General features: G+C 41.2%; 1 protein-coding gene across 2 annotated transcripts in view; it reads right to left on the bottom strand.

The window, feature by feature from the left end:
• Positions 1–12,328, bottom strand: part of Astn1 (astrotactin 1) — a 329,272-nt gene that overhangs the window by 70,099 nt on the left and 246,845 nt on the right. For both annotated transcript variants that reach the window (XM_075988353.1, XM_075988352.1), the window contains exons 15-16: positions 6,953–7,057; positions 3,988–4,176 (exon numbers count right to left, since the gene is read on the bottom strand). In XM_075988353.1, coding sequence (XP_075844468.1) covers positions 3,988–4,176; positions 6,953–7,057 — 294 coding nt within the window. The remainder of the gene's footprint in view (positions 1–3,987; positions 4,177–6,952; positions 7,058–12,328) is intronic.

The following is a 12,328-nucleotide window of genomic DNA, read 5'->3' as shown; positions in this document are numbered from 1 at the left end:
CATTTGTTACAGCAGCCACGGGAACCTGATACAGGGAGGGAAGCTGTACTTCTCGTGCGGAGACAGCAGGATCCAATAAGCATACGGCATCAAGCTGAGGAGCAATGCCACTAAATTGCATTTTTAAAAGGTAACAGATGGTGTCTTTTAGAATGTAGTGAGATGGCAGGAAACAGAAGCAAAGGAGTTACAGGAGGAAACCATTTAAATGGTGTTCTTATTGACATAGAAGCTCTACAGATTTATGGATACAGCATGATGTGTTGACTGATGCATATTATGTATGTGCCTGATGCATGTTTGATGCGATAATCAAAGCAAGGTGATTAGTATATCCATCACCTTAAATTTTGATCACTTATTCAGGATGAATACACTCAAATGTTCTCTTCTAGCTACTGAGAATATGATAACACTACAGTTAACTATATTCACCCTACTGTGAAATGCATATCAGGACTTAATTCCTGCTATTACATCACAGTATATACCAGTCTCTCACTCTTTCTCTCCCCGCCCCCTTTATTCTCTTCTATCTGAATTATTGCTATACCAATTGATATTGTAAACTCAGCCTTGAGGAAATGCAAAGGAGGAGGCCTGTGTTGAGAAAATATCTAGGTGGAGAAGAGGTTATAACTTCATATGGTTGAGTGCAAAGGATCAGAAGTACCAAGACTCTCCCCACTTTAATTTTTATGCCTTACATGGGTTTAGAATCTAGTGGCCACAGGGAAGCCAAATGTTGGTCACTGGGGCATCTAGAGAAAATGCAGTTATTAATTTTGATTTGAATATTCAGTAGCAATGAAGTGCTGATTCTTGGAGAAAAGGAATGATTCTGGGGTGGGAGCTGAGGACTCAGATGGAACTCACCCAACATGGGCAAAGAAGGAAGCAATAGCAAAGATGAAGTGAGGATGGAAAGGTGACTCGGTGGGTAAGAGCATCTGCTGCTCTTCCAGAGGACTGGAGCTCAGTGCCTAGCATCCAAATCTGCTGGCTCACAACCACCAGCAACTCTCGCTCCAGACAATCTGATGCTCTCTTTGACACTTTGGGCATGGTCACACCTCTGCCCCACCCCCAAACACACACACACACACACACACACACACACACACACACACACACATGAAGAGGGAGAGGGAGAGGGAGAGGGAGGGAGAGAAATAAGGAGAAGGGGGAGGGAGGGAGGGAGAGAGAAACAGTGAGAGATTGAGAGAAGGAGGGAGGGAGGAAGGGAGGGAAGGAAAGAATAAATCTTCCAAAAAACGAAAGCTTTGCATGACCCTTATATATGCAAATGATTCCTTTAAAGGGGTGAGGGCAAAGAGGATAAAACTAAAGGATAAAACATCATGGGAAGAGACGAGTTTTAAGGAGAGGCATGATGATAGAAAAATCTATATTTAAGATAGATGGAGTGGTCATAGAATAAATGATAGTGGCACTGATTAAAAAGTCCTTGATTTTCTCCTCCTCCAGTGCTGTTAAAAAACAACTGGAAGAGTGGAAATGACGCCAATGAGAGGAAGCAGAGGCATGACATGGAAACTCTTAAGAAATTCATTGAGAATGTATTTAAAGTAAACAGTGGTTAAAACGCAGGGGGCTCACATTCATGAGAAGATGAGATTTCAAAGACTCAGCATTAGGAAAGGGAGAACTCAGTGGCTGCAGAGATTGTAAACGCTTAAAAGGACATAATTAACGAGCAAGAGGTAAGGTGAAACAAGACAGCTGCAGCCAAAACACCGGCGCAGAGGTTGGTCTGAAACGGAAGACCGTCCTGTTTTCTGGGCTCAAGAGTAAAGGATGATGAGATGAGACACAGGCATCTTTAGAGATTTATATATGGGGACAAAGGCTACTGGAAAAGTCTATTTACGTTCTTTTTTTGTGAAAAAGAGAGAAACAAAGGGAGAAGAAAGGAAAATAAAGTGATTAAGTTTAATTTTAGATATAAGAAATGGAGGCATATTTTTCCCCACGGGTTTCCTCAAGATTCATGTAGAGATATTTAATCCAAAATGGTATCATGAGAAGTAAGACTACTGAATGAAGAGCCGCCCTCTAAGATCCGGCCTAAAATACGCATCCCTAAGTTATCATCAGTCACATGTGAGTAACGCCGAGTGCCTACAGCGATGCCCACATGTCCTTACCAGAAGGGTTTTTCTACCCATGACAACCACCACTGTCACCACTGGCAACAACTGCAAGAAACAATAGCACAACAGGAATGGTAACAAATGACTGTGTTTTAGAGAAAAGGGAGATTGATGCCCCCGTTTATAATTAAGAACCCAGGCCTGGAGGGATGGCTCAGCCACTAAAGGCTAGGCTTACAACCAAAAAACTTAAGAACCCAAACAAATGACAAAACAGATGAATCCTGTAGCTTCCAGAGAAGCTCCTCAAGAATGGGGAGCCGCAGGGTGAACATGGGCAGTGGCTCCCCACAACATCTTGCAAGTTAGGCATGGCTGAAGTAAGCTAAAATGATTAAATACTTTTAAATGTAAATACCAAACAGCAAGCTACATCGATCATACTTCTTTGAACTCAAGTCAACAGTTGGCTTGTGGCAAAGCTGCATCCTGAGTGGCAAAAGAGGCTTCCCATCAAGGGAAGCCAAGGGCAATGCCAAGGCTTTAACAAATTTCCCTACTGGGCTCAGTTTCTCTTTAAGGACAGTACTGTGTCTGGACAGAAGCATCATGTAGAGTCAGGAGCTTGGAGCAAGGTCAGGCGCTCATCTCCCAGAAATCCCAGGCCCTGGCAATCCCTGAGCCCCTGGCAGGCAGGAATAGCAAGGGATTCAGCCTTGCGATCCAGTCCCTGGGCTCTGGAACAGAGACTTCAGACAGTTTTGCCAGTTGGAACTGATCTTATCTACATTCACTTACATTACACTGTTCTCTTGGCAAATTGCATTCAGAATATTGTTCAGATTCCAAAGTTTGAGAAGCCTGAGGTTGAAGCCTCTATGACTTCGGAGGACTCTGGTTTAGGGGGATATTCCTACAGCCACTGTGACTCAGAGATTAATCCCTTGGTCCTGCAAAAAGAAGCCATCCAGAAGGGAAGCCATCATAATTCTGCATCCTGTTGAACAAGGAAATTGGGGGGTTGTATGGAGCTCCCAGAAACAAGAACACTCAGGCTACAGACCTAATTATTCTTTTGGTAGCATTGCCGATGGCAAAGGGGCTCTAGTCTCAAAGAAAGTTTTGATTCATAATCGATAATATGTCCCATTTCTTGAATTTCACTGTGTCATTTCAAGACTTCCCCAAAGTTAGCAGCTTGCACATCCATAACTAGCTCTCAACAGAATACCATGCAGATTGGATCAGGAGGAAGTCCGAGAATGGCAATGCTAAATCCGTCTTGATATGATTAAAAATACTCAGGATGGTACCACTACTGTACAGCAAAGGGGCTTCCGGTCAGTCACCTGCTGTTCAGATACGGGGAACAAAGATTTATTTTTAAGTCTGCCACCCAACACTTATGACAGTTCTTCAAAACACAAATCAATAGGGAAAATGGAGAATAAACCTAAGTATAGTGCAAGCTAGAATGAGAAGGGACTTAGTCTGTCATTCCTGTGAGAGGTTAAGAGGCAGTGTGTTGGTGTTGCTGTGGGTAAATGGACTGGAACCTTCTCTTCCTTCCCTCCTATTTCATAGCAGCAGCATGGATGGCATCTGTCACCCTTTAGTGGTTAGCACACTATATAGTATATATATAATAAAAACTCTATAGCTATAGTAACTAGCACAATGAACACATACTTGTGGTCTCATCCTCCATCATTTAATAAGCTCTTTTTGAGATCTGAGATTTGAGTTTAGCAACCTGACCTTAGAAATTTCACAGATAAGCACACAGAATTGGGGAACTATGAATTAATCTTTTATCTGGTGGGCTGATAGTCCTTGCACAGGTGTAGAATTTGCCACTGAGCCACCCACTCACCTTTACTGATATCTTCATATTCCAGCCAGAGTCGCCGTTGAACTTGCTTATTTGGGTACCATATAGAACAGGATTCCTCAAAGCCATAGACAGCTTCCTGGATGTAATGGTTGCCAAACTGATCCAAGAAGGCCACGAAATCTGCACGAGATGTGGCCCCATCCAAGGAGTGGAGTGCATTGCTGAAGGCTGTGGGAGAACATCACCCAAGAGTAAACAAACAAGGATGGAAACTCAGAGATTAGGTACATGGATTCCGAGGCAATCTGGTCCCAATTGTGACCATGTGACCTCAAGCGATGTTTGAGAGCTAGCTAGGAATAATATGATGTGTTTCTATTTAACTGAAATACAAGTTTCTGTTCCTAAGTAGGTATCTTTTCAAGGATGTTGATTGTGTTGTTAATTTTAGGCAAGTTAAGCAGAGGAGTGCAAATCCTGACTCCTGCCATCATTAAGTAAATTACTCTGTGTCCCCTAAAACTACAGTGCATGACATTAAATCAATTTAGTCAGTTTAATTAATAGCATTTTAAAAATAGAAAGAGAATAGCATAGTCTAAAATAGAAACATAAATACTAGCAAGGAACATTCCACATCATAAGATGAAGTATTGTTTTATGGTGTATGTATTGTGTGGGTGTGGGTGTATGAAGCACGGGGGTCATAAAATAAAATATATCCCGTGGGTAGAGACTGTGATGGCTAATCCTGTCAGCTCGACAGCATCTGGAGTCATCTAGGTAATGAACTGATGAGCATGTCTGTGAAGAAGTTTCTAGATTAGGCTAGTTGAGGTGTGTCCTGGTTGGTTTTCGTCAACTTGACACAAACCTAGATATACTGAAGAAGAAAAAAATACTAATTGAGTGAATGTCTTCATAAGATTTGCCTATAGGCAAGTCTGTTGGGCATTTTCTTCATTAATGGTTGATTTTGGGATGACCTAGCCCACTGTGGGTGGTGTCAAGTCTACGCAGGAGGGTTTGAGTTGTATAAGAAAATGGTATGAGAAAGCCATCAAGGAGCAAATTAATACGTGGCATTCCTTCATGACTTCTGCCTCAGCTCCTCCCTGGAGTTCCTGTTTCAACTTCCTTCAGTGACAGTGTAAGGGAAAGTGTAAGAAAAAAAAACCCTCTTTCCTTCTAGAGTTGCTTTTGGTAATGGTGTTTTATCACAGCAATAGAATAATTAACTAAGACATGGTAGGAAGACACATCCTAATTTTGGGCAGGGACACTGGACAGAGTATAAAAGAAACGCCAGTTGAACACCAGCATTCACCTCTCTCTTCTTCCTAATCCTGCCACCATGCTTTCTCTAGCACAGATGTGAGCCAAAATAAATGCTTCCCTCCTTAAGTTATCCGGGTCAGGTATTCTGTCAGAACAATGAGGAAACTAAGGAATACAGGAAACAAAACTGTTTGTAAAACATGTTGACTAAGAACTGGGTAATGAAAGATAATGGAAGGAAAGAGGATAGAAAGGTCGCGGAAACAATGCTTATATTTTATTTGAGAAAAACCAATGGTAAAGGAACAGGGAAATGATGAGCAGAAGAAGGACCCCATAAGCCACCTCATTCTTCATTCAAGCCAAATGTTTTTATGGCTTCTGTCATTCTTTAAGACACATGGGAGAAAATGGTCTATAGTAAACTTTCCTGAATCTAATACTTTATCTGGCCAGCTCTATTCAGCCCTCCTTTCTAAACAACTGTGTTTTCTCAGAGCAACATGTAGTCTAACCCAATCATGAGATGTTAAGTACCAAGGGCCACATCATTTGTGATAACATTTTGTGACTTTGATAGGCCCATGGTAATAGAAAGATCTGAGTGATTGACCCCTGCAATGCCCAACATCCTTGCTAGGGGCAAACTGAGTATTTGGGTGGAGTAATCCCACCCATGGTTTTGAGAGTGAAGAGTGGCTTCATTTTCTACATAATCTGTTTTAGAGGTTTCCTTCAGCACAGTCCTCATTTCAATCCCTTCTCACTAAGAAATCTGTCAAATAAAAAAGTCAAATTTTTATATCTTTTGAACCCTGCAGAAATGTTCTAAAAAGTTTACAGTATGGGCTGGAGAGATGGCTCAGAGGTTAAGAGCATAGGCTGCTCTTCCAGAGGACCTGAGTTCAATTCCCAGTAACCACATGATGGCTCACAGCCATCTGTAATGAGATCTGGCGCCCTCCAAGCCAGAACACTGTATGTATAATAATAAAAAAAAAAGGTTGCAGTAATGTTGTGTCCAATAAGAATGTTCTAGATCTCTATATTTTTCCAGTTCATGAAGCAGTATTTTTATGAATATAGGCTTCATTTTTCAGTATAATTCTTTATGGCCAATTGCCTTTCTTCTACTGACCCTGAGATTCCCTTTCTGTTTGCTGACTCTAAGACCTAAGTTTAGAAGTCACAACTCCTTATATTATTAAAGTATATATGTATTTTTACATATCATTAAATTCTAATATAATATACACTATTATATGTAGTTAAAGATATATTTCTCTGTTGCTTTCTATTACACTGTTTAGGATATATGTTGTTTCCTTTTTTCCTTCTTCCCTCCTTCTAGCTCCCTTTTCTTCAGATTTTCATCATATGAAATCTTTCAATCGTGTTTTTGTTCTTTCAAATGTTTTTTCTGACAATTTATTCAAAGTCTACTTTTAAAAAGTATTCTGGTAATATTGGATAACCCCAGGGAAAAAATGATATTTTTATTGGTTCTTGTCTTGCCTCTTCTATAGTATAGGATACCCCTTCCAATTTAATCTGTGCTTTAAAAAGAATCTCTTTCTGTCCATTTGCCCTGAAAAGTGAATCTGAGCGCATTGGTTGTGTAGCTCATACAGTGGCTGTATGCTAGGCTGCTTCTGCAATACTGAGCTGAAGGATCACCAGGCCTGGGGGAGGGCGGAGGCGGGGGCTTGCTGTCGTGTTTGCTTACCCTGAGAGACCGCTGCTTGATTGAGTTTGATGTGGTACATCACAGACCGAACTTTCCAGTGCTGTAGTACAGGGTATCCAGACACTTCACTGAAGTTCACCATCCCTGGGGACAGAGGAGACAAAAGGTCAGTGTGTGAGGCTGACTCGCAGGTCCCAGGTTGAAAAGCATGACCCATTTCAATTAAGCTAAGGATGTAGTGGTGAGGAAATTAGGAAGCGCTCTTTGATGAAGAGACTCTCGAAGCCTAGCTGTAACAACCATCGCCTATTGAATTCTTGCTTTCTGTCAGGCATTTTGCTAAGCACTTTGCATATGTTAAGCCATTTGATCCTTGTGCTATAGGTGTTAACATCTGCACCTGCCAAGTGAAGACACTGAGACCCTAAGTGCTTATATGCAAAGTCCCCAAGAGACTAGGTAAGACAAGGGGGGCCAAATGTGCCTGAACCCAGAACCAGGCTCCTTACTCATTCTGTTGTAATATCCAAACAATACATTTATAGTCAACTCTAGACTTACTGTAAGGCCTGATTTTTAGTCTCTTTAGTAATTGTAGCAATTGACTCAGCCAACACATTCTACAACATTGATTTTTCTGTCTCAATTAACTGATTTATATTTGGTATTTACACTTTAATTATTCTGAGGCTGATAATGCTTATTTCTCCTTTACCAGAAGGAACACTGCTAGGGTAGCTAAGTCATTAAAGGGTAGTGACAGCCAAACAGCGAGTGCCACCTCTATGTCAGGCAATAGGATACACATTTAAGGTTCACCTTTGCCTATGAGAAAATCCAGGTTCTGAGAAGCTGAGTCTGTTGCCCAAGGTCCTCTCAGCACATGCCTCCTTAGGGCCTTTGCACATTCTCAATGGCCTGCTCTTCCTTAAGAGCTAAAAGAGTTCCCTTGTTTGAATTCCAGTTAATTCTATAACTATATAACTCTACAGAAACAAAATAAATAAGCCACGGGAAATAAAATAAAGACTTCCCAAGTTTGTAAAAGAACAATTTTAGTTTCATTTCTGTGTCTAACATTTTATATATACACACATCATATATGCATATACACTACAGAAATGTTTATGTGCACTTATACATGTGCATATATGTGCACACACAGTACATAAAAGAAGTGTGTGTGTGTATATATATATATATATATATATATATATATATATATATATATTATACAGGATGTATAGACTGTGGGTGCACAAATAGGGCAATGGAACAGACAAACACAGTCAATTCTTCCAACCTTTTGGCTTCGCTTTTTGAAACTAAATCAACGAACTTAATACCAAAACTGAATGAAACGTGGGCAGGATTAATTAGCTGCTTGTCAACTCTGATCAAATTAGGCGAGTAATTACCAAATTTCCATTTCTGTGTGAATCATATGGGAATAATTATTGGTAAGGTAAAAAGAAGAAAGGTCAAGAAAAGTTGCTTGGTGAAGCAATTGCTTAAATTTTAGCTCAGGTAATCAAGAGAAGCGTCATGTGATAAAGAGATTTTTCACTGATTCCCTTTAAGTGTTCATCTTTCAAGTTTGAGCTCTGTGATGACAGCCATACGACTGCACACTTGGCCTTTGACCTTTGTGTTGGCTGCAAAGGCACACAAATGAAACTCAGCCTTCATGAATGGAAGACTTCACTATCTTAAAGGCACAGCTCCTCAGCACAGAAAACATATGGCAGTGGAAAGCCATCCGAATATGGTGTCCACATCCACACATCCATTCTGTTGCTATCTGAAAATGCCTATTTATAAAACAAGTAAAGATCTTCAACACATGACGGGGCAGGGGCAGGGGATGGGGTACTGTTGGATCCCTTTAACTGAACTGTGTCCTAGTCGGAAAAAGTAGACAAGAAGCCAGGCGACCTGGGTTCCACGGTGTTTCTCCAGCTGGACGTTTCAGAAAGAAAAGTATTTTAAATGTCTGTCACTTTTTCTTCACACAACCCAAGTAGCCTCTGTCTGGCTACCTGGCTATGGGATAATTTGGTTCCTGGGTGTTTAATCTGCAAAATCAGAGGCCTGGCTGAAATATCTTTGGGTTTCCTTTTCAATTCTGCGATTCCAAGTAGCTGTACAAATGACTTTAGGCAAGCAATGCAAGCATTTCTGTTTTCAGATCTGAAAAGTGGGGCTGAGTGCATTTATCCCGATTACTACACAGGTAGGTGGTGAGAGTAGAATAAAATCATGAGCATAAATCCCTTTTTGGGGAAAATAGAGAAGCACATGCATGCATGTCCCTGTGACATTATCATCTTTCTCTTCTCCCTCCTTTCTTCCCTCCCTCCTTCCCTCCCCACCCTTCTCTTTCTCTCTCATCCCCCATGCATATGTAAACTTGACATTTCTTAACTGATATATTGCTGTGACTTTATAGACTTTATTTCAGAACAACATGGAGAATCTAAGACTAAGTAAGAGGCATGGATGTTTGGAGACAGGAGGCATATTGGTGTCTCACCTTTACCCAGGATGAGTTACCTAGATTTGGGTATTTAACAGCCAAACACAATTCCAGTGACTATTCTTAGGCCTCATTGCAGTCAGAACAGTGGTTACATAATGGTTAATGCTTGGAAAGTATCTGCTTCTACCTACTTACAGGTAATTCTTCCCTTAGTTACAAAGGAAGGATAAAGTACATAATTCTAGCCGAGTCATGTTTCCTTCTCAGTGTGTCCTTGACATGCAGTCAGGTTTATTCTATTATCATCTTCGAACACATTTATACCAAATGGATTCTTTTCCCAAACAAAATGTCTCTGGCTGTGTTTTCTTGAGAATGGATGTTGTTTTTTATTTTATATTTTTAACCTATGCTTGAGGACAGAGTTGCCAAACATACCTGTGTATAATCTGAAAACAGAAGGGGGGGAGAGAGAAGGGACTAGAAGAGGAAGACAGAGGAAGGGAGGGGAGGGAAATTGAAAGAGTGTACAAATGGACGGAAGACAGAACAATACGAAAGCAGAACTCTACCCAAAATCTATAGCAGCTGCTTAGAAAACTATCCCATCAGCCCACTATCTCTATTGACCCATCCAGGAAGCCAACCTAAAACCCACAAGTCAGGGTGTGGAAAGCCAGACCCTCCCTAGCATACTGCCCCCAAAGCCTAATGGTTGTCCCCATAACGATGTCATCCAAACACCAGGGATGTTATTAAAGATTGAGTATCTAATGCATCCCCATAGCCAGTGACAAAGGTTCCAGTCAGCTTTCCTACAGTATTCCCAAGTCAACAGCTGGCAACCCCACCTGTGACCTTGCCCTTTTCTCATCATGAAGATTTCCTACTTTCCATTCTGCCTTTGAGACGGTGCCAAAATGCACACGATAGCTGCTCTGTTCTTGTTGTCACCAGCCTGGGAGAGATAGCTGTTAGCTGTTTTCATTGGCTGGCCTTTCTTCACTTCCACACAACCTGTGACAACGGAGTGACCTGAGAAGCTTAACTGTTATTCTGAAGCAGCCAAGGAGGATTTATAAATCAGCATTTCCAGCGTGGTATTTAATAATTCTGCCAGATGGTCTGCGTGCAAAGGATTCTCTAGTTAAATAGGATTGGGAATTGCTGGGTTAAATAAAGTGGAAGGGATTTCTCGCCTGCAGGCTTTCTCATATTAAGGTGGTGGGAATCACTGAGAGGAAGATGCCACATGCAGTTTTCCCGAACATATCTGAAGTCTGAACTGCTTTATGAAGAGAACTTGGATTTTTTTATGAAAAAAAAAATAACAAAGCAAAAAATGCTTAGAAATGCTGAGACAGAAAATTCCGAAGATCACTTTAGCTCTAAAACCCTTCAAGCTTGTAGGCGCGTGAGGATTATGGCCCATAACAATACAGAGTGTGACAGGACGCGTGATTCACTGTGCCACTGCACGGAAAGTTATCACTAAAGTGTTACCAGGACTGGCCAGAGAAGATGGAAGGCATTTGGTCAGTCACTTCTTTCTCAGTCCTTCTAGTGATTCTGAGTTAAAGACACAGGGAAGAGAGTTTCCTTTTTGCTTTATCACAAAAAGACACTAACTGGGACTAACTAGCTCTGCTTACCCCAAACAGGTTAAAAACTGGATAAAAAAGCCACCAGGTCAGGAAACTTTCACTCTCTCTGGGAATCAGGCAGATTAGAAGGACCTCAACTTGTCATTTTAAACTTTAAGGCACATGAAGAGGGCACCAGGAACATAGTGGGTAAATTTAATTCTGTTGCGGCAAAAAACGTAATTGAAGATTTTCCTTATCTCAAAGATGTGGATTCAAGTACAGGTGCTTCTGATGTCTCAGCTCCATCTCCCTCACTCCCAAAATGCTGCTAGCATCATCCTAGGCTGCTCTAGGCATCCTCCTAGCCTGGTCAGTGCAGGACAATCTTCCCTTCCAAACTGAAGCACAGATGTGGGGTGTGACCAGTGGGTCTCTAAACAAGCAGCTCACTAGAAACATGGAGCTTTCCTTGTTTGTAGGTGCCAGCACCCAAGCCTCGGGAGGGAAGGGAGAGGGAGGGGGGTGCTTCTTAGTAAACAAAATGGAAGCGCTGTCGGAGACCTATGCTTTTTTAGGAAGCACTCCTGAGTCTACGTGTTAATCATGTGTGTGTGTGTGTGTGTGTGTGTAGTCAGAGCTTTCCACAGACAACTGATTTTTGATTTGAAAAGATTCCTTGAAGACCCACAATGTATCTAATTTTCATTATTATTTTACACTGCTTCCTTTTCTGCTATAGAGAAGACACATAGAAGAAGTGGCCAAACTTTTGATATTGAGACATGACATTGTTGAGAAACAACGTCATCATCTACAAAGCTCATGCTCAAGAAATAGGATAAGAGAGAGAGAGAGAGAGAGAGAGAGAGAGAGAGAGAGAGAGAGAGAGAGAGAAGAAGAAGAAGAAGAAGGAAACAAAACCACCAAAATATCGCATAGTGTTCTAAGCATGCTTATCGGTTTGTGCTAGGTCACACTTACCTCCGCATGCAGCCACAGGTTGCACATGCTGAACAGTACTTTACATTGGTGAATTTATTTAGTTAACAAACACAAATGCCACAATGTGTTAGAAGTCACATACATTAGTGTTGTCTCTCATATAAATTCTATGAGGAAGACAATGTTATAACACACATTTTTTTTTTTTAAGGTAAAAGAAACCAAAACACAGAGAAGTTAAGTAGTTTGTTTGGAACTTAGACCAGTGAGGAGCAGATCCCAGCTGCCAGGCACTGGGCCCATGCTAATAATTACCATGCTTCTTTAACTCCTGGTGTCTGCTGAAGGCTTTTGTTCAGTAATTCATTTAAAAATGGAGGGAAAGAAGCAGAATGTACAGAATAAGAA

The sequence above is a fragment of the Microtus pennsylvanicus genome, chromosome 10 (genome assembly GCF_037038515.1).
Source record: "Microtus pennsylvanicus isolate mMicPen1 chromosome 10, mMicPen1.hap1, whole genome shotgun sequence".
Lineage (NCBI taxonomy): Eukaryota > Metazoa > Chordata > Mammalia > Rodentia > Cricetidae > Microtus > Microtus pennsylvanicus.
Note: the sequence above shows the minus strand (reverse complement) of the source record. Positions and strands in the feature narration are given on the sequence as shown.